Source organism: Mustela erminea, chromosome 7 (assembly GCF_009829155.1).
Source record: "Mustela erminea isolate mMusErm1 chromosome 7, mMusErm1.Pri, whole genome shotgun sequence".
NCBI classification, from domain to species: domain Eukaryota; kingdom Metazoa; phylum Chordata; class Mammalia; order Carnivora; family Mustelidae; genus Mustela; species Mustela erminea.
This window is the reverse complement of record NC_045620.1, coordinates 106123155-106146246: the sequence shown is the minus strand read 5'-3', so window position 1 is coordinate 106146246 and position 23092 is coordinate 106123155. Positions and strand designations below refer to the sequence as shown.

The window sequence follows — 23092 nt, the reverse complement described above, 5'->3', positions numbered from 1 at the left end:
AAAACTATGCATTTTTTACTTTGATAGATATTACCAACTTGTCCTTTATAAGTAATAGTCCCAACAGGAATCAAAATCCGACAGTCATGGCTTAACAAAATGTTTTCAGCTTAGTACTACAGATAATCTATAACTCTTTACTTGAGGGAAGTGGCGTACATGGGTGGTACCAGAAGAAGAATCACATATGCATAAATTACCATTGACTTTCTATATAGAAGCAAGAGATAAAAATTTTTTACCCATATAGTCCTTACCCAGTTGAAACTCAGTCTTGGGCTTGATGGCTGGAAGTTTACATTGCCATTCATAAGTATTTGGATAGGATCTCACCGGCTTAGAAAGCCCAGATAAAAGTTTGAGAATCAACGTATCATCCCATGGATTCTCAACAGTCAAGTCTTAAAAGATGGGAACATAAAAAAGAAAATGAACTCAGTACCCAAGAATTTTCCCAAAGAAACTACAGATAAAACAAGTAGAGACATTCACTAAATAAGATTTCAAAAGCCTTATCTTTAAAAGAGCATTGATTCAAATAATAACCATTTGCAAAAATCAAAATGGCTAGTGATACACAGTTCATTGTTATTTTAGATCAACAAATTTAGATCAATATTTAGTTGTGAGAAAGGAAATGAATCCCAAAAGCATCTGTTCCACTTGCCTGGAACTGCTAGATTCTGCCTTTAACATAATTATGTCTTAAAGGCCGACCTGGATATCAGTTAGTTCTAACATCTCCCACTTCTATCTACAAAATACAAGGACTTTCAATACTTATATTATCTATGAGGAATTTGGATGCATGAGAGGTACTTTGGGTTCACAAAAAAGAAATCATTTCTAAAAAAGAATAAAGTTTCTGCTCAGTTTATCATGCTATAAAAATTATTTTAGTGGTAGTTTTTAAAGACTAATCCAGCATGATTGACATTTACGTAGTGTTAAGTGCATGTAGGACCCTGTTCTGAGTAGTTTATGTTTAATAATCTACTTGGTCCTTATAAGAAGACTCTGAAGTAGGATCATCACCCCTCCTCTCTAGAAAAGGAACGAGAGCCACAGAGAAGTGAAATGATTTTGGCCATGACCACATGACTGCCTAAAGTGGAGCTAGGATTAGAACCTCATCAGTCTTCAGAGTCTGTATTCTAAACCATGGTGCAAGACTACCTAAGACTGTTCCCGTGTAACTAGGGGAAAGGAGTTAAGCCCTGAGCTGCTTACTTGGCTGGAAAATGGGGGTACCTGTCTTAAATTCAACGCCTGCCATAGTAGGCCCTCCAGTTCTAACTCCCTCCTCCAATGGTAGTGATTCTGATACTTTCTCAAATTAAAGCAAATTAATTTGCCCTTCCACTGCTCTATGTTGTGTCACACTATGATCTAGTTTGCAAGTTTTGTCTGAACTTGTATTCTACTCAATGACATTCAAGTCCCTGCTCTTTGAGCTTCTTCCACAAAACAGCTTTTACTAAGCTATTGTCCTGATTCGGGGACACAATTAAGACTGAACATCTGTTCGTACGTGAAGCGTTGACATTCTCAAGTGAACTAGTCTGCGTCCGTTCTGCTTGGTGCCCGGCACCAGCGCCGGGTGGATCTTCTGCGACGGTGAGGTTAGTGTCCGTGAGTTTACAAGCCTCGAGGCTCTGTGCCACCTCACTGGCCAGCACACCACCTGCTGCAGGCTGGCTCCCACGGAGCAAGGATGCTGAAGATATGTCTGCAGGGAATGCTGGTTCTGGGGTTTTCTCTTGAATTGAGCTGGATGTGTTAAAGGGATAGACAAGAGGAGACAAAACCCATGATTACAAGTCTATTGGATGTGATCACATGAAAAGTCCCACAAAAGTTTCCTTTTCATTCTATAAATGACATTTCAAAACTGCCTTACAAAGAGTTGATCAAAGCATTTTCTTCAAACAAATACATGCAAATACCTAGCCAGTACAGTATGAATAGAGATAAAATCAAAGACATGGTAACACAGTCAATAAATAGGCAAGCTAACACAATGTATATTCTTTGATGGGAAACATGGGGATAGGTGGGTTTATTTCCCCAAGATGTCATCAAGCTGGGAATCAAGACTGAATATTGAACTCTATCCCAAAACAGCTTCTTGTATAGCACTGAAACAGATAAAAAATGTCATAATCCAGCAACCTAACAGTTTCTTTCTCTATACACACATACATAGTTGATCTGTATTATTTAGGGATCCCATATTTGTGTATTTGCCTATGTGCTACAACTCATTCGTGATCTCTAAAATCAATTTTCATAGCGCTTCTGCAGACATGCAGGATGTTGAGAACGTGTCACCCAACATACACACTCCCGGAGATGGAATAAGGCAATGCTCTGTGTTCTCATGTCAGCTCGCACACTGTAAACCAGTGTTCTTTCACAGTATGTTTAGTAATATATTTTTCTGTGTTTTTGTGATTTTACCGTTTAAGACGTCCCTCTAAGTGCAGTGTTAAAGTGGCTAGTGTTCCTAAGGTTGAGAAGGCCGCAATGTGTCTTACAGAGAAAATATGTATTAGATAAGCTGCATTCAGGTATGAGTTTTAGTGCTGTTGGCCCTGAGTTCAATGCTAATGAATCAACCATAATTTATTAAATTAAGGTGTCTCTAAACAAAATGTTGTGAACAGAGGCTCGCAGGAACCAAACTATGAATGATGGTTCAGTGTTGGGTAATTCAGAGTTTGCACTGACTTTATACAAAAGAATGAGTGCAAACAGTAAGATTCGACTATGTACGTATCTCCACACACATCAACTCTCCTCCACCTCTATGCCCACACCTACACCAACACATGTATAAGTATGCACCACTGTAAAAATACACATGTACATGCAACTTCCTGCTGCATTCTTACTACTTGACAGGCATTTTTTCTGAAAGAAATTTTTTTGAAAACAAATTAGGTTTGGAATAATTTCAGACTTAAAGAAATGTTGCAAAGATCATAGAAAATTCCCATATACTCCTCACCCAATTTCCTCAAATGTTATCAGCTCACGTGACAGCAGATCCTCTGTCAAAACCAGTAAACCAACATTTGTCGTAGTACTCTTAACTAACCTTGAAACTTCAGTTGGATTTCACCAGTTTTCCCACAGGGCCCTTTATTTGCTCCCGGATCTAATCGTGGATACCATGTTGTATTCAACAGTTACTTACGCCTCTTTACTCCCTTCTCATTGGTGATTCTAAGTGTTTCCTACTTTCTCCTACTTTCCCAAGACCTTGTCAGGTTTGAGGAGTACCAGCCAGGTATTTTGTAGAGTGTCCCTTAATTTGGGTTCCTTTGATGCTTCCCTCATGACTAGACTGTGAAGAATGTTTCAGAGGTCAAGTACCCTTCTCAATGCATAACTATCATGAGCTGTCACTGCGAAATTAACCTTGATCATTTGGTAAATGTGGCATCTGCTAGGTTTCTCCATAGTCCTATCATGAATTTTAGTCACTACCTGTCATTTAATTCAGTGGGTGTATGCTGGAATAGAATAATTCCCTGGTTCTTTCATATTAAAAATACTTTCAGTATTTTAATTAATCAATTTTCTGTTCAGCCATTTCATATAGGAGGAGGACACGAGTAAGTCCTCCCTCTTCAGATCATGGCAATTTTAATCTATCCCACAAGCATAGCCAACAAAATCTATTATTGGGAGAAAATGTGGTAGTCAAATGGGAGTATTTTCAATGCTTGATATTACAACAAATCAGATATTAGGGGTATTCATGCACACAGAAAAAATTGTTTTCAAACATATATAAATTGTTCTTGGCTGAGTATCCAAATTACTGTGAGTGTATAAGTTATCAGTACATCCCTTCTCCCTTCTCCATGAGAATTTGAGTTTTGGTTACTTTTTTAGCTCTTCTCTCCTGAAAACTGGAAAGCTCAGAGTTTCATTGTCACTACGGCTTATGGTGAACAATGACCATGACTGGAACTGTGTGCTGGACTGAGAGGATTAGAAATACATGCTGGGAATCCACAGGCTCAGGCTTCAGGTATGAGGACCTTAGTAATGGGCCTATTCTTTGTGGGGACACGGGAATCTAAATCTGTAGTTTGCGAGAGCCACTGACGCCCACAGAAATAAGGTTTCTAACTAGGGAAACTTCTGTACCTTGGTCCTAAGGGTTTCCTTGTAACTTAATTATCTCATGCGGGTCAAAGATGATAGTGTCTTGGATAGTTATTTCCCTGACAACTGATTTTTGTCCTATATATTTCTATGTTAATCTTCTGCCAAGTGTGGCTTATGGCTTATGACTCTTGTGAGTCAAAAGTTTAGTCACATGTAGAAGATTCCTCGTGGGAGGTGACAGACTGCCTATCGGGCAGAATTTTAAATTAAAAGGCAACTTCTGCTCATCTGCATTGATTGTATTATTACGAAGTTAAGTATTTTCTATATGCTTATTTAATTTTTTTTTTTTTTTGTAAATTCTGCTCATGTCTTTCATCCAATGGGGTCTTAGTTTAAGAAGAGGTCTTTGAAAAAAAAAAAAAAAAAAAAAGAAGAGGTCTTTGATAACAAGAGGCAGTACAACATAGCTGTGAGAGCAAGGCTTCTGAAATTAGAGATGTGGGTTGAAATTACAGTGCTGCAAATTAGAAGTTGTATGACTTTAGGTCATTTCTTAACTCTCTAGACCTGGTTTCCTCATCTGTAATGGTGGGAAAGAATAGTTCCTACAACTAAATTTACTGTAAGGATTAATTATAGGATACAGTACATAAAAAGTATCAGCATTACAATGGAATATAACAAATAGTCAAACGATTACAGCCACTTACAGTGTCTGTTACATTAACCAAACTATTCAAATACGATGGAATTTTACTTCTGCAAAGCCCTCATCTATGCTATACCCGCATTTTGTATCAATATCTAAGAGGCTTAAACATTCTATTGCCTTCCTCTTGAAAAAAAATGATTGCTTTTCTCAATTAGAATGGGTATAAAGAAACAAGTATGTGTTTGCTCACTTCTGCAGTAGTCTTTACACTTTTACTTTGGCTGGTAAGAGTTAAGTGCAGTTCTGTTCTTAAAATGAGTAGAAGTCAGTCACAGGAGCTACTCCCACTGAGACTCTCTGCTACCCCAGCTGCTTCTCTCACTGCCCGGATGGACCCAGGGTTTAGGTTTATCACTGTTTGTGTAGCTATAGAGAGTAGCTTCTGGCTTATACCTGCAAGTCAATGAGATCTCATTTGCCTCGAAGGGTTGGAATTAGGTATTCCGTTATATCCTCAAAGCAAAGCCAAAGTGACAGTGGACTGACAGAACCACACCCGCCCTCATATACCTGAACTTTCTGTCTTTTGAGGGTTCTCCCATGTTTTCTTCACAAGAATCCAGAGTCACATGGACGTACTCTTTTGCAACCACATTTTCTGAAATATGTAGAAAATAAGACACAGACATTATGCATGCAAATGATTTCATATGGCTATAAAGTCCAGAATTTCTCTTACATTGACTTTCATTATAATTTCAGAATGGTGTTCCATGATAAATTGTTCCATAATATTTTTAAAATGGGAAAAAAATTACTAAAAATTTTTTTTAGTAATTTTTTACTAAATTATTTATAATTATAAATTATTTGTGAGCATTTCAATTTTTTACTAAATTATTATTTATAAAATTATAAATTATTTGTGAGCATTTCAACTTTGCACATTCAATCCTTCAAGAGAAAAGAGTCCAAAGGGTGGCAGGTCTGCTGTGGGCAGGATGAGCCCCCTGTGGAGGTTTCAGGTAGGGGCAGAGGACGCACCCTGCTTTAGAAGAACCTGAGGACAAGGACGTGGAGAGTGAAACACTGAAATGCATCTGGAGGGCAGAGATGTGGGTGTCTTTCTGTCTGACTGCTTTATTTAGTCAGTTAGTGTTAAGTTGATTAAACTGGTTTAGAGTGTTTACATCAGGAAGATACCTGGCAATACTAACCACCACTCTCTTTAACTAAAAACAAATCAACAAATAAAAACTATCTACAGAAAGACAAACTAGTAAGAAATGTGGAGTGTGGGGCGTCTGGGTCTATCAGTTAAGCATCTGCCTTCGGCTCAGGTTATGATCTCAGAGTCCTGAGATCAAGCCCCGCATTAGGCTCCTTGCTCAGCAGAAAGCCTGCTTCTCCCTCTTCCTCTGCCTGCTGCTCTGCCAACTTGTACTCTCTACTTCTCTGTCAAATAAATAAATAAAATCTTAGGAAAAAAAGAAACATGGACTATTTATATATGACTGATATATATATATGGCAAAGCCAAGTATTACACTGGGCTAAAGTTTTTCAGATATTGCATCACCGAACAGGTACTAAAACTTTTTAGAACTAGAACATTAGCTCCTATTTATCCAACCAAAGAGCAAATACTCCAAGAATAGCCAATATTGACTCTGAAAGACTCGACTGATTAAACTTGTTTTCCCAAATGGAAAATACTTTAACATTTTTTTGGTTAAAGTAGCAACCTTGTGATGGCACCTGGCAATTGTCCAAATTCCAACCGAACTCTCCTTTAAAATACAGAAAAGAAAGTTAATATACTGGGTTAGTTCTTTAAAAAATTTTTTTTACTCCTCAGTTAAAAATTTTTAGGTCTATAGGCTCAGACTTCACATTAAAATATGCTTCCGTGTAGGGGAGTGAAATTCTTTGACAATTCTTTCATTGTATTGCTTTGAGGAACAATTACTATTTTTAATAAAAAAGTGTCAGCAGTGACGGAATTTGGCTAGTAAAAACCTCATCAGAATGGTAAAGTGGTCCTTAATTGTCGATATAGTTTGTAGGTTGGTACTTAATAGGTAATAATTATCTGTGCTCAATGACAATGTCATCTATTAACATTTAATTCAGATAAAGATCTTTGATATGCAAGTGTTAGGTTTAGGGGAAATAAGAACTATCTGTGCATTTTATCATTACTCTCTTGAAGTCAGTCACTAAAAAAAAAAAAAAAATGTTTTTCCTGAGTGTAGTACAACTCCAAAGTAATAGAATCTGTAGACACATACCAAGGACTAAAATTTGCTATTTGCTACTCTTAAAATACAAATGTTCGTTACTTTTTGCATTCAGGTAACTTAACTTGTCTGTCATGGCCATTTTGTTTGTAGTAAACGTAACATCCACCTATCTCCTGTACAGATGGGTTGGACTTGGCATATCTGCCTCTGAAGGCTTCTGTAGGTTTTTTTCCTGTTCTAAAATGCGCAGGCTTTCAGAAAACATAATGTCTAAAGAAAAAGATCATACATGTAATAATAGAGTGAATGGATTTTAAGTTTCCTCTGGATGATCTTTAAACTTCCATTTAGAATTTCCAAGAAGAAAGCCGTAATCCTGAAAGAACTGAAGTTGGTAGAAGACAAGACACTCCAGTGGCATGTCACACACCTTTATCCTCCAGAGAAGGCCCTGTGTCCGCGGGTGGTTTGTGGAAAGGTGTGGATGCAAGCTGTGCGGCAGCCGTGAAGTGTCCTGGGCTCTTCGGACTGGGCGCCAGGGTTCTATTGCAGCGGACACCCCAGACGGTTGAGTCATCCAAAAACTCTTCAGCATGAGGTACTTCCTACAACACAAGATGAACTGGAAAAAAAGCAACAATCTCCCCTTTTTGTCATTTAACTCTTTGATACTGCTTAAGATGAAAAAAAAAATGAGGAATTAAAGAGGAAACAGATGTCACCTCTGGTTAACACAAAGTCAAGGACACCAGGGTTCTGTTCATCTTCCCAGAAGTGGGACATTTCATCTTTAACACAACCCAGTGCAGTCACACTGTATTCAAGGGTCGCATTTTATTTTTCAAGTTTTACTCTTTTTAATTTGAAAATTCTAGACTTGGAGTCATGAAGACCATGCAGAGAACCCACACACACTTTGTCAAACTCCCTCTGACGTTAACACCTTACGGAATCCTGGTGCATTTGTAACTACTAAACAATCCTACCAACTCTGGACACTGCTTGGATTTCATCCTTTTCCCACTCAGGTCCCTTCCTTGTTTCAGGGTCCAGTCCCGGATGCCATGTTGTTTAGTCCTCACGTCTCGTTGGGTCCCTCAGACCTGCCCCCTGATTGGTCTGTCCCAGTCTTTCTCACACAGACATTTTTGAATACTAGTCAGGAGCTGTGTGGAAACTCTCTCCCCTTTAGGGTTAAATTTTGGCCTTTTCTCATGTTTAGACTGGGGTTATAGATTTTGGGGAAGAATATCAGGGATATAGCTCCCCTTATTAGATCTCATTAGGGGAGACATGATATGAATACAACTTATAACTGATGAGGTTAACCAAGCATCTGGTGAAGGTGGTATGTGCCAGGTTTCTCCTCTGGAAGGACCTATTTTTCTCATTCCCGACCCTTATTTGTCAGAAGCAGGGGATAATATAGCCTATACTCGAAAGGAGGTAAACTGAGATCCATCTCCTGAGAGAGGGCTATCAAAGAATTTGTGGACAGATGTTAAAACAACTACAGTAATAATTTGGGTGAGATACTACAAGGTCATACAAATATTCTCTTTCTTCCTAAAGTTTCACTTACTAATTTTAGTATTCCCTGTGGAGTTTGCCTAGAATAATGATTACTGTGGTGTTCTAATGGCAATTTTCTATTATCACTCATTCCTTCCACATTTATTACCTGCAAGGTAATAAATCACGTTCTTCTGTAAGGAAGGTTTATTTTGTCCTCTCTCCCATTTGTTTATATCAATAAGGATATTTATTTTATTTCTTGGGTTATAATCCAATACTACCTTATTCTACTTATTTTCTTGTTGGAATTATATCAGGTTTGGCCAGGGGTTTATTCAGGGTTCCCTCCTGAATTTGTTATGTCATCTTTTTTTTTTTTTTTTTTAAACACTTCCTTACTTTCTGACACCACAGGATGCTCTAGGCTCATCTTGTATTTTCCTTTTTTAACTCCAGAATAAGCTATTTCTCCAGAAACTAAATGGTCAAGTTTTAGAGTCTATATACAAAGACAGAAACTGCTAAGTCAAAATTATGCTTGGCAAAACTCTTCAGTTGCCAATAAAATGCCACCCATGGTTTTTATACATAGCGCAAAGTTTTTACACAGCCACCCTATCTCTTCCAACTCTGGAAGAAAAATTGGCTGTTTGTTTCTTCAGGTGGACGCAGGATAAAGCAATCAGCTTGTACATAGGGACAGGAGACAAAAAAATCACCGTGGCTTTTTGGTCAAAACATATCTGGTTGAATAGTTCAGTGAAATGCATCTACTAATTGATGCACTGTACCTGAAATCCAGTCCATTATTGGGAAGTTTTTGAGAAGGTCAAAAAGTTCATCTGAAGGATTAGTGAGCTGAGTGATAAATTATTCAGAAGAATCCACTGTGGAACTAAAATTATGAGCCAGGGTTTAGCACAGCTCTTCAGCACTAATCTCTGACCCATCCCAGTCAGAGGACCAAGCCGGGGTGAGTGGAGAGAAAGCACACCACACGGTAACACTCAGGGCTAGAGGGGAAGCTGCCCACGGGCTGGACACAATGGCTGCCATGACAGAAGAATGCTGTGGGCCGGCCAACTGCTGACACTCGTCTGCTGAGTTATGCTGATGATGGACGAGTCCAGTGTAATTCAGACTTGGTGGGTTTTCTAATATTCCATTGTAGGCCTCGCTTTTTGAGCTGAGGAAAATATATCCCCCAATCATTCCTCCTGCCACAAGGAAAGGTTCTTTGAAGGCCAGGATCCTATCACTTTTCAGTTTCTACATCTATCACAGTGTATGATACATAAAAGATACTCGAATAATTACAGAATAATGTTTCCCCAAACCCACTCTTCACATAGCATTGTATTTTTCAGCACAATTTTACATATACTATCTCATTTGATTGGCATATCACTTGGTTAAATGAAGGAGAGAATTGTTAAGACCCATTTCATGGATGAAGCAGTGATTTACCTACATTGGGTTTTGAAGGAAATCTGCTTACAGAGCGTTCTCCAAACGTCCTGGCTCCTGCAGGTTTATTTTTAGGCTGTGGTAATCTAAGGAAAGATTTACAAAATTATAAATTATAAAATAGGCTAAAGGAAATACTATCATATAAATGAGACTCTTAGGAACATTCTCCACTTACTTAATTAGTTAATATTTACATATACATTCCTTACGTTTATAGTAGTTGCAGGAAAACTGAGTGCAAACAGAATAACTTGACTGTATATATAAAAACAAATCTACAGCAACTTAACGGAGGGTGGAAAAATAGAAAATCTCTACTACACCGAGTTATAAATTTTAGGAATAAGAAAAGAGGTAGGGCCATGGCCGATAGCATATCAAAGATACCATACATTTTATTTCTGATCTCTAGGCCTAGGTTTAGCTATGGAATTTCCCTCTGAGAGCTGGTCAGACTGTTTCCTTTCTGCTTCAGTATGAATCTCTTCTATGCCATGATACTCTTAATTCATACTGACTTCTTTTTTTCCATGGTTTAAACTGCAAGCTGAAAATTCCTGGGGCTACCTACACTGCTCCCACATCTGGCTCCCTAAGGTAATGTCTTTCAGCTTAAAACATCTCTCTGCAGCATGACCCAATATAAGTCACTTCCTTTTTCTGTATCAGTCCTGTAAATATAAACAGCAGGTATGGATACCTGTACTGGTAAATTCATTCACCCTTAATATGATTTCAAATCCATGGAATCCCTCAGTTCTCTCATCCTTTGTAACCACACTGTTTTCCTGGCAACACAGGCTTTTGCTGTGTGGGAGATCTGCTTTCCTGTAACTCCTGTGTGATAATGTAGATCTGGAGGAGGACTTGAGCAACCAGCTTTCCCATCACACGGTTAAAAGGCTTGCCAACGGCAGAGCTGGCCCTGGGACCCAGACCATTTAGTCAGCAGTCACATTTTCTCACTACCTTGAGTCCCAGAGGAAGCTCTGTAGCAAAGCCTGCCAACCCACCATATCTCTTCTAACACCGGAGGAAACACTGGCTGATCATTTCTTTAGGTAGACATGGGGTAAAGAAATAACTCAATGATTCTTTACCCATAATTTTCTTTGTTTCCATCTTCGAACACAGGAAAAGTAGATGTCAAAGAAGAGATAATCTTATTGACTCCCCAAGCCCCAGAAGACCTTGCATTTTCTGCATTGGAGTGAAAAGCAGAATTTTACTGTTGTATTAGGAAAAAAACCAGTATACTTGATGCTAAACTTCCCCTACAAATAAGAAAATGTAATAAGAGCTTTCAGAAAAGAACTGATACATTTTTCAAGTCCCTTTGTAGTGAGTTGAAGTGACCTAACCATGGTCACAGGGTTTAACTCTCAAGCCTCTAGGTCTTGAGTTCCTGCCACACATGAAGCCCAGTGTTCATCATTCTCCTAAAACACTGCTCTTGTCACCTGACTCACTGAAAAAAGCTCTTTTTTGGCCTTATTTCCCATTTCCTGTAAGAAAAAAATAACCTGTTAACTTTATATTCCAAGGCCTCCCGAGTCTAATGATCCTATTTATCTTTATCATGATCTCTCTGGCTTCCAGCATAAAACCGGAGACTCTAAACAAATGTGGGTTCCACCCATGCCATTCCTCTACTGGGCAAAGCACAAGTAATGCCTCAAGTGTTCAGGTTTTCTTGGCCATCCCTTACGCACCAGGATTTTATCCTTCTGTAGCACTTATTATTATTATTTTAAAGGTTTTATTTATTTGACAGAGAGAGAGAGACAACAAGAGAGGGAACACAAGTGGAGGGAGTGGGAGGGGGGAGGCAGGCTTCCAGCTGAGCAGGGAGCCCGATGTAGGCATCGACCCCAGGACCCTGGGATTATGACCTGAGCCAAAGGGGGATGCTTAATGGCTGAGCCCACCCCTTAGCACTTATTTTTTAAGAAACAAATCTATGACATACTGAGTACCTTTTCAAACGTATTTTTTTATTTCACTACCCTTCTGTGACAAGCTAACCAAGGGGAGGACAACTTCTGTATAATCCTTGATATTTCCTGTGGCAACCACCCGCAATGCCTGCACTTAGTAGCATTTAAATAAATTATTACTTTGAATGAATGAATAAATAAATAAATAATTACTTTGAAACTGGGCCTCAAAAGCATCTTCATTTTGGTCTAGAGATGGCCATTCATCTTTGTCATCAGAAATATCAGGAAGTGTAGGAGCCTGAAACATATTCATGATGAAACCTTAGAAGAATAAAGAGAGTCACTGTAAACATGATTGCAAAAGCGCTTTCATTAATTTGTTGCCAGATGCTACACATTCAAACCAAAGGCTTTACCTAACGCTTCCTTTGTGTGCACAGTGGGTGACGGCTGCACCCTGGATGGGGTCGCCTGAACCATTCCCAACGACGTGTTTGGAGTTGTGTGAAAAGAGCCTGTGTTAACAACCTTATGTGTTTCAGATCCTATGGGAAAAAAAAATTACTAGTAGAGGAATCAGAAATTTAAAAGGCACACAAATTAAAGAGATTTAATTACAATGAAAATGTTTTATAATTACTGATAATAATAAGGACTTCTATTATTACTGCGGTTATATCACTTTCATTTTTATTTTTATAACAACAGCCCCATGAGGTCGGTAAGGTAGAATCCTCTTACGGAAAAGGAAATCAAAGTTCAAAGAGATTAAGTGGCTTGGTCTAAGATCATTATCAAATTAGCGGGTTGTCATAAATAGCACCCTTCACTCCACTATATCCCCAGAAATACATGTTAATAATAGTCACGCCGTGAATCTTAAGACTGGCCTTCCATGTTATTCAGCTGGAGTCCAGAAAAAGGCAACAAGTCCCCACAAAACCCAGGCCCTGTCCACTCAGACCTCATCTTCCTCCTTCTTTGATTCACTCCAGCTGCCTGGGCCTCTTCGCTGTGCTTAGACGCCTTACAGCCGAGTCCCACCTCGGGGTTCTGCACTCGTTCTTCCCTTCTGCTGAAACAGGTGGGCCAAGCTAGCTGCATGGGCAGCTCCCACCTTCAAGACTTTATCCAAAATATCACTTTCCTTGGGAGCAGCTTTCCTGGTCACCTCTGAAACTCCAATCCCCTCCCCCATGACACTTTGCTTCCCCCCTCTGCTTGGGTGGGGGTTTTGTGCTTTCTGCTCCTGACTGCATTCCTCACTGCCTAGAATGGTGCCTGGCATCCAGCAAGTGTGCGGGAAGTGTTGGTCAAAGGCAGGGGCAGCCAGCAGTTCCAAGCAGCGTGGCTGACCACTGAACAGTCACTGAAGAGGAAGCCAAAGCCACATGGGGGGAGTGAGGGAACAATCCATGTATCTTATTTTGTTCATAGAACTTACCTTTCATGCAAATGCCTCTAACAAAGTAGTACCTAAGAGAAGTAGAAGACTCCTAATTAAACTTGTAACCTCTTTTCCTACTTACTTCACAATACGTTAAAGATGACTCTTATTTTTGGTAAAGCTGCTGAGAAATTTAATAAAAAAGGCTCCTAAGTCTAGTTTCCAAAGGACTCTAGGTACTAAGATGTGACTAGGAAGTGCATTTCTACCTTTACTTGAGACGGTCTGGGGCTTATCTACCCCCTAAATTCTAAGAATAGGAAAGCGAACACCCAAGTTCACCCAAGTCTTCATGAGCCACAGACACCAAACAGATCTCTCAGTGACCTGCAGGAGTCTGGGCAAACAGGTCAGAAACAAATTTACCTTCTTTACATTACCTTCTTTTATCTCGGCTTCACTCTGTGGCTTGAATTCATGAGTACTTTTAGTCACACATCTGAAAGAGAAATCTCTTGAGACACACTGACTCTCCAAAAAAAAGAGTAAATCAGTCAGCATTTATAAGCCTATTCTTAAAATACAGATGGAAGTGTTTAGGTCTATAGTGTAAGCAAATAAAATGTTTTATTATTTTCTTTCATTCATAGCCGTAAAGGCCAGGTACTACATGTTTGCTAGATGCAGCGAGCCTGTATTTTAACATCATGATGATCATTCCTGTATGCAGTAGGGGAGGATAATGGCCTCTGATTCAGATGATTCCCATTTATTACATAAGCTCAAGGACTCACACCCAAGTCCCGGCCTGGGTGCCCAAAGCAGCTAGCCAGAGTCATGTTATGGGAAGCACTGGGGTGTTTTAAATGCGTGGGCTACCCCTGGTTTGATGAGCCAGGAGCCACAGAGCATGGTTCTTCAGATTTTAAGGGTTATCAAGAAACTTTAAAAATGGCTATAAGACATTTATATCAGTTTTTGTTGTTGTTGTTGTTGTTTTTAAGTCCAGGAATGATAGTGGACCTCATCTATCTGTTTAACATTGTTAGCATTCCCTCAGCAGGGACCATGTTAGGAGGTAAAGTAAAAAGTACAACACACTTAATTTAACAAATCCCCACCCAACTGTCTTGAAAACATGAGTTTTTCTTCGAGATTCCAGACAAAGTCACCTTTTCTCTGCCATGGTAAGCTAGTCAGAGTACCAACAGGGTCCATTTGGTCCCTTGACTGAACTAGGGTCAAAGTCCATCCGAGATGCTTCGGACTGAGATCTGAACATTCACTGGGTTAAAGAGTTTCACGGTTTTATAGGGATATCTGTGTCTGGCTCCTCTACCCTCATGACTCCCATCTCTGGGGACGGTTGGACACTCAACATCTCTTTGGGCCTCTCACTGCTCTCTTGTTTGTATTATTTTATAATTGTATTAGCAATGAAGAACTAATAAAGTCATAGCCCCAAATGATGCAAGAGTTCTTTTTTTACATACACACAGGATGACACAGGACATGGGTCTGAATTATTATCCTAATGTGAGTGAAAAAGCATTTTCAATCTTATTTCCAAGAGAAATCATTGCTATAAGTTAATCTTGGATACTGAGAAGAACAGTACTCATGAGTCATAATCTATGCTAAGGAGTTTAGCCCAAGGGGAGGGTCCCAGGTTCACCGGAGCTCTCATTTTTTCTAACAGAACAATAAAATTGCTCTATGTAAAGAGAGCATACCAAAGTTACTGAAGATAAAAATTTAAACAAAGCAAGTTATTGTGACATTAATTTGAATTTCTGAAATCTAGGAAAATCCCACAAACTTGGGGGAAAAAACCTCCACAGCAGCGTACAGATATGACTTTGGCACATCGTGGAATGGATATTTATCCCAGATTGCTGCTGGTGAAGACAGGATTATGAGAACACATGTCAAGAAACTATCTGGATGGTAACCATCTTTCCATATATTTAGTCAAAGCCTGCAAGAAAGGCTGAAATTTTGGTTCAACAGGTGTATATTTTCTAGTTACAAAAAAATTGTTGTGTTTCATTGTACTGAAAATTTTTAATTCTAGGGAGAAGTATGAAGTAAAATAAATCCCCTAAGAGAAAAATAGAGTAATAAGTGAAAGATTTGGGGCTATTCTGGTAACTTGGTTTTTCAACAACATGCCCATCTAAAAATTATTTTAAAGATTATTTATTTATTTATTTGACACAGAGAGAGAGAGAGAGAGAGAGAGAGAGAGATCACAAGTAGCAGAAAGGCAGGCAGAGAGAGAGAGAGGGAAGCAGGCTCTCCACTGAGCAGACAGCCTGATGGGTACTCGATCCCAGGACCCTGAGATTATGACCCAAGCTGAAGGCAGCGGCTTAATCCACTGAGCCACCCAGGCACCCCTAAAAATTATTTAAAAAAGAGGAGTCATTCATCTTTTACACACTGTTCTTGACACTGCAGAACATGTAAAAAGCTGATGAGTGCCCTTCATGTCACTATCCTCTCTAACACTACCTATGCCTTACCTGTCATCTTTTCTGGTCACTGCAAACATGGAGTCTGTGTCTGACTGGGCTGCCAAAGGACCAGGAGGAGATACACTCTGACTGATGGCCGGGGACACCAAAGTGGCAGTGACAGCATTTGCCATAGCAGGAACAACAGGAGTTGTCTCTCTGGGTTTCTCTCCCATGTTCTTTGAGGTCTGATGATTGATAGCTGGAAGAGACGGGGCTCTCAGGTCCTCCTGGGAGCTTACACTTGGTCCCATACATGCTGGATTAACCTTTCAGGTTAAGCAAACAAACAAAAACACCACAAACAAACAACAAACAAACAAACAAAAAACAATTAAGTCCAGAATATTACTAATTAGGCACTACAGCTTTTCAAAGAATGGCACCTTTCTTCTTCAGTAGCTTCCTTTCCCCCTGAGACATCCCCATCCCCTGTCTGGTATTTTGAAATAAACAGCCAACAACAACAAAGACCACTTTCCGGATGGATGCTTTTTGTAGCTTTTTAACCATAGACAACTGGCAGCTCATACTTCTAACCACTGAAATAACCAACTCCTACAGTTTTATCTGTATTTAAGAACTATCTTATTTCTCGTAATTTTGAAAGAGGATCAACAAATCAATCATCAAATGCTCAAAATTATTTTCTTTCCATTAAAATAAACCTGGTAACCATTTTCGCTCGAATGAACAGGAAATATGAATATAAATTCCAATAAAAGCTGCCATAAAAGCACAGCTCACAATGGGAAGGTTAACAAGCTCTTCTAAAACTTTTGTTCTTTTACTCACATGTATTCAGACTGTAACTATATACTCTTATGTTAAAAAGTTAAAGGATATAAGAGTTAATTCTTCAGCATAAAAAAGTATTCTCACAAATTGTTAAGAAGAACACCAGATACCTAGGGCAAGAATAATTCTTTCACAAACAAATGGACAAAATATAAAAAGTTCATCTGCACTAGTCATCAAAAAAAGTAATTAGAAATGACCTATACCATTTTCTCTCTACCAAACTAAAAGATTAAAAAGAATCATAATCAATTCTGAAGAAATATTTTGAAAAAGAACAATCAGACTTCCTATACCAGATATCAAAACTTATGACAAAGGTATGGCATATATACAATATGGAATGATCAAAAAGAAACTGATCTTGTATGTTAGGATGCAATAAAAGAAGCTTTTCGTCAATGGGGAAAGGCTGAGTTGCTCAATAAATGATTTAGAGGCAACTGGAAGCACATTTGGGAAATACATCCTTGTGCTACCACAACACAAAAATAAGTCCCATGCAGGGAGGCTTTTGGTTAGAGATAATGGCTTGAACATGTGCTTTATCATTTACTCCCTCCAAAAACTCGCCAAAAGGACAGGCAAGAAATTCTGACACCTGAAACAGCAGTGGAGAAAGCTAATCTGTGGAAAAGTTCAGACATTTAGATACAACTCAGAATGAAAGTGAAAGTGGAGCCACAAGCAGGAACACCAAAAAAATTCTGGGGGAACAGGATTTCCCTCTAGAACATTGTGCCCAGCCAATTTATCACCCATGTGTGAGGGTAGAAGAAAGATGCTTTTAGACATGCAAGAGATCTCAAAAAATTAATCCTTCATATGTGGCTTTAAAAAAAAAAAAAGCTCTTTGGGGGCTACTTGGGTCACTCAGATGGTGAAGCATCTGTCTTTGGCTCAGGTCATGATCTCAGGGTCCTGGGACTGAGTCCCATATCAGGCTCCTTGCTCAGCAGGGAGCCTGCCTCTCCCTCCCCCTCTGTCCTCCTCCCTGCTTGTGCTCTCCCTCTGTCTCAAACAAATAAATAAATAAATAAAATCTTTAAAAAAAAAAACAAAAAAGAAAAAGAAAAATATGTAACAATCCAGTAGAAAAATGAACAAAGTCCATCAAAGTCAATTTAAAAAAAAAAAAAGACACACAGCCACTAAATGTATTGTTAAAAATCCACAACCCCCTGTGATTAGAAAAAACACATCAGATGGTTGAAAATATTTAGGATAGCTAATGTTAGCCAAGTGTACACAAGAAACACATACTTCTATTCATTACTATGAATATAAAATGGTAAATTTTTGGAGGGCAGATGGGCAGTATTTTAAGTACACAAACTTCAGCAATTCTACTTTTCTGTATCTTTCCTAGAGAAATAATATCATATGTACAAGAATGCTGACTGCAGCATGGTTTGTAACAGTTTCAAATTGATACAGGCCCTTCTTAAAAGGAATGACAGAGGCTGTGTTGTTATTAAAGTGAGTTAGACCTCTATGTAATAACTAGGAGAAATCTGCAAGATGGGTTAGGCAGCAAAAGCAGAAAATAAATCTTATTTATACAGAAACTTCAATTGTATACATATTTATGTGTTCATGCACAGTAAATTCTGGAAAAACACAAAATACAACAGTTAACAGTAAAAGAGGGCATTCATTTATATACATATTATATATATATATATATATATAACTATATACACACATGCATATATATAGACATCTTTCCATTGCTTTTATAAAATCAAATGTTCATGAATTTTTATGATTTTCAAAAAATTTAAGAAATTAAGGTATTACTAGATAGTTACATGTACAAGAATGAAACTGGCCCACTTCTAACACCATACACAAAAATAGACTCCAGATAGATTAAAGACCTAAATGTGGACTTAAAACCGTAAAAGTCCTGGAATGGAACATAGGCGGTAATTTCTCTGACATTGGTCTTGGGAACATTTTTCTAGATATGTCTCCTGAGACAAGGGAAACAAAAGCAAAAATAAACTGTTGGGACTATATCATAATAAAAAGTGTTGCACAGCAAAGGAAACCATTACAAAACAAAAAGGCAACCTACTGGGAGAAGGTATTTGCAAATAACATATCCAGTAAGGGGTTAATATTCAAAATAAATAAAGAACTTGTATAACTCAACACCAGAAAAACCAAACAATTGGATTAAAAAATGGATGAAAGATCAACATAGTCATTTTTCAGAGAAAATATACAGATGGCCAGCAGACACATGAGAAGATGCTCAACATCACTTATCATCAGGGACACGCAAATCAAAACTACAATCAAATATCACTTCATACCTGTCAGAATGGCTAGTAACAAAAAGAGAGATGGCAAGTATCAGCAAGGATGTGGAGAAAAGGAAACCCTCGTGCACTGTTGGTAGGCATGCAAATTGGTGCAGCCACCAGGGAAAACAGTATGGAGGTTCCTCAAAAGATTAAAAATAGAAATACTATATGGTCCAATAATTCCCACTATTGGGTATTTATCTAAAGAAAACAAAAACACTAATCGATACACACACACAGACTGGAATGTTATGCAGGCATAAAAAAGGATCAGATCATGTCATTTGCAACAACATAGATGGACAAAGAGGGTACTGTGCTAAGTAAAAGAAGTCAGATTGAGAAAGACAAATACCATATAATTTCACTCATACGTGGAATTTAAAAACCAAAATGAATGGATAAACAAAAAAAAAGCAGACTCAGTCCTATAAATACAGAGAACAAACTTACGGTTGCTATGATGACAGACGGTAGCTATGCTTGTGGTGAACACAGCATAACATGCAGAGAAACTGAATCATTATGTTGCACACCTGAAACTAATGTAATGTGGATGAACTATATTCAAATTAAAAAAAAAATGAAAGAGAAAGAAAAAGGATATATGTCTGGCATACATCAGGAAGCGAGACAAATGTAGCATTGCATTCGTTCTAAGAACAAAGGAGCAAGAAAACTTTTGGGGTGATGTGTATGTTGACTATCTTGATTGTGAAGATAGTTTTACGAGTGTATGTGCATGTCAGACCTTAGCAAATTTTATACTTTAGATATGTGTAATTTACTGTATTTCACTTATACTTCTATAAAGCTCCTAAATAAAAAGAAAAAATCTAAAAAAAGAAGAAATTGAGGTGCTTATATCTTCACTGTATCCTATATCACAGTTAGACATATACTATGTGAAAATTTAAGCACCATTATGTAGCTTAAATTTATTCTCAATCTACCTCATTCATTAAGTAATTTTAATACATGAGTCTAACAATTTCATTACCTCTCCCCCTCTTCCAAAATGAAACAATGGCAAACAAAATATATATAGATGATGAATTATTAATTATATTCAAATTCTCATTATATAAGTTACCGTGCAAAAAATTTTTGAAAGACCACATATATGAATACATAAAAAATAGGGACATACCCACACATAAAAACATACACAATCTGTAATTCCTTTTTCTCATTTTACATTTTGAATACCTTTCTGTGTCCAATTGTAAAAATTTGGAATGCTAGTAGCTACATTAACATCAGAATTAAGTATAAATAAACATGGTCCAGGAAGGAGCAAGTTATCAACCAAAATCAGTGTCACTAGGCATGGGAAGCACTCAGAGAAAAGCACACACATACCTCAGACCTTTCCTGGAAAACAGGCAAGTTCTCCTGGGATGTCTCCACCACCTGATGCAACTTCTTATGCAGTTCATCCATCTTCTGTTTTAATAGTTGTTCTTCGAAAGCATTTGCTTCTTTTCTTTTCATATAATGTCTATCTTCATTCACTTTAGGAAAGAGAATATGGTTTCCATGCAAAGTTTAAATTCAGGTCATCAGAGGAATACACAAAAAACAAGTGAAAGTTTATTTTTCAGATGGCAATTTTTTTGCTAGTCTTTTCCATGTGTTTTAGCTTATTAGAACTGAAAAATGTATCACCTCTTAATTGTAATTTTTACTTGCCTTCAATACGATTACTTATAGGTTCAGGGCAGGTAGGTTATAAAAATCTACATATTGATCATTAAAAATATTTGGCAATCTCATAGTATGATATTAGTCGCTTCTAAAACAGTCATGATCCTGCAAATCGTTTGGAAATAGAACACTTTTTAAGAGATCTAAATCTGGGGCGCCTGGGTGGCTCAGTGGGTTAAAGCCTCTGCCTTCAGCTCAGGTCATGATCCCAGGGTCCTGGGATCAAGCCCCGCATCGGGCTCTCTGCTCAGAGGGGAGCCTGCTTCCTCCTTCTCTCTCTCTGCCTGCCTCTCGGTCTACTTGTAATCTCTGCCTGTCAAATAAATAAATAAAATCTTTAAAAAAAAAAAAAAAGAGATCTAAATCTGTAGGTGCTTTCTAAGAAGAAACAGGAGTCAAATGCCCCACGTGGCAGTTAGTTGCACCTGCAGTGACTGCTTAATGTGACATCACACGCAGAGCAAATCCTCTGGCTTAGATCGTAGGTCACAGTGTTGGAAAGAAAAACGTGTCTGTGCGTGACACACACCGGCCCTTCTTGAGTGTTAACTGCCTATTCTCTCAGTTGTTGAACAAATGAGAAATGTTACTGTTCACATGCGTTAGATGGTGTAAATGTTCCGATCGATCAAAATATTCCAATCGATCACTTCCCTCATGGGGCACCCGGGTGGCTCAGTGGGTTAAGCCTTTGCCTTCGGCTCGGGTCATGATCTCAGGGTCCTGGGATCGAGCCCCGCATCGCGCTCTCTGCTTGGTGGGGAGCCTGCTTCCTCCTCTCTCTCTGCCTGCCTCCCCGCTTACTTGTGATCTCTCTCTCTGTGTTAAATAAATAAATAAAATCTTAAAAAAAAAAAAAAGTTCACTTCCCTCTCTCACGTCCACATTGTTCCCTCGGAGATATGCAGAGATATCAGTGATAAAATTCATGGTTTTCCCATGAGGAGCAAAACGTGACCTGCTAGACAGCCGTAAATGACAGGGCACTCTGATCAGAGGATCCCATCTCGATCGCTCCTTTCTCAACTCCAGTTCCTGACTTAACCCTTTTACAGCACAAATGACTGACCTACAGATTTAAAAGCACTATGTACAGAAGTTCAAACCCATACAGGTAATATTTACAAGCTTAAACCATCACTAAAAGTGAAGGCAACATTGGTCTATCTACTTGATCTATGTCAGTGCTGTTCCAACTCTGAGCCTCGCTGTCAAGACATCAGTTGAGTCCCTGGACACATGTGGCTGCCACACGTGTATTTAACAAAGATTTCTAGAGATGTTTTTACAGATTTTTTCAGCTTAGTCAATCACCTGTTTAAAAAGGTAGTTTACTCAAAGGTTATTATTTTCAGTGACATAAGAGTATCTCAAATCGTAAGAGTGCAAGTACCCCACTGTTCATGCTTTCTCCGTTGATTGTATTTCTGGGCTCTCAGCTCTTCAAAGGAAAATTCTGATTCTCCGCGAATAAGCTTCTCCTTGCAATACATGACAACCTGCTGAATGTCAGCTCTGGCTGCTGAAGATGCTTGTGCAGAATATTCTGATTTAGAAATCACGATCACCCTTTGTTCCCTATAATGGGGGAAAATGTATAATTTACTGCAGCGTATGAAAACAGCTCTCGAAGGAAACTGAGTAAAAGATTACTGAACAAGTTATACTTGCTTTTTTGACTCTTTATCACCAACTGAAGATACTACCCCAGAAACTTCTGAACCCTAAAAAGACAGAAAAGGAATGTAAGTATTCACTTAACTGAAAAGAAACTGTCACCCAAAGTATTCCACAAAACAAAATGAAAGCACTGGAGCGGCTCCTTCATCAACCAGATTTCTTTATTTTTTATTTTTAAATGATTTTATTTATCTATTCATTTGAGGGAGAGAAAGAGCGTGAGCAAGGGAGCACAGCGGGAGGGGCAAAGGGAGAGGATCCCAAGTAGATTCTGCTGAGCCTGGAGCCTGACATCAAGACTTGAGCCTGAGATCAAGACTTGAACTAGAACCAGGAGTCGGTCACTCAACTGACCGAGCCACTCAGGCGCCCCAATCATATATGTTCTTTAAAATTATGATTAATTTAATTACAATCAATTAATTATATCATTAACTATTAATTATTACTCTTGTGACTTTTGTAACTAAAAGTCCATTAAGAGTGATTTAAGAAAATTTCCCCTTGGAGGCCGGGGATACAGGGGTGGCTCAGTCAGTTAAGCATCTGACTCTTGATTTTGGCTCAGGTCATGATCTCAAGGTTGTGAGATAGAGCCCTATGTCAGGCTCCACAATGGGCGTGGAGCCTCCTTAAGTTTCTTTCTCCCTCTCCCTCTACCCCTGGCCCCCAATACCTATGGAAAAATTTCCACTTGGTAGTAGAGAAGGGTGCTATTTCCCTCTAACTGATAGACTAGGAGCTGGG

General features: G+C 38.6%; 1 protein-coding gene and 1 non-coding gene across 2 annotated transcripts in view; both read right to left on the bottom strand.

The window, feature by feature from the left end:
- The window catches only part of BUB1 (BUB1 mitotic checkpoint serine/threonine kinase), a 44211-nt gene that overhangs the window by 11705 nt on the left and 9414 nt on the right, over window positions 1-23092 (bottom strand). The window contains exons 7-19 of the mRNA XM_032352779.1: window positions 22337-22389; window positions 22059-22243; window positions 20321-20472; window positions 15858-16117; window positions 13773-13831; window positions 12362-12490; window positions 12156-12266; window positions 11106-11205; window positions 10007-10088; window positions 7451-7625; window positions 5348-5435; window positions 1532-1770; window positions 258-401 (exon numbers count right to left, since the gene is read on the bottom strand). Coding sequence (XP_032208670.1) covers window positions 258-401; window positions 1532-1770; window positions 5348-5435; window positions 7451-7625; window positions 10007-10088; window positions 11106-11205; window positions 12156-12266; window positions 12362-12490; window positions 13773-13831; window positions 15858-16117; window positions 20321-20472; window positions 22059-22243; window positions 22337-22389 — 1777 coding nt within the window. The remainder of the gene's footprint in view (window positions 1-257; window positions 402-1531; window positions 1771-5347; window positions 5436-7450; window positions 7626-10006; window positions 10089-11105; window positions 11206-12155; window positions 12267-12361; window positions 12491-13772; window positions 13832-15857; window positions 16118-20320; window positions 20473-22058; window positions 22244-22336; window positions 22390-23092) is intronic.
- LOC116596682 lies at window positions 3581-3720 on the bottom strand. Its single transcript, XR_004288264.1, has one exon. It is a non-coding gene; the product is annotated as a small nucleolar RNA SNORA29 (small nucleolar RNA).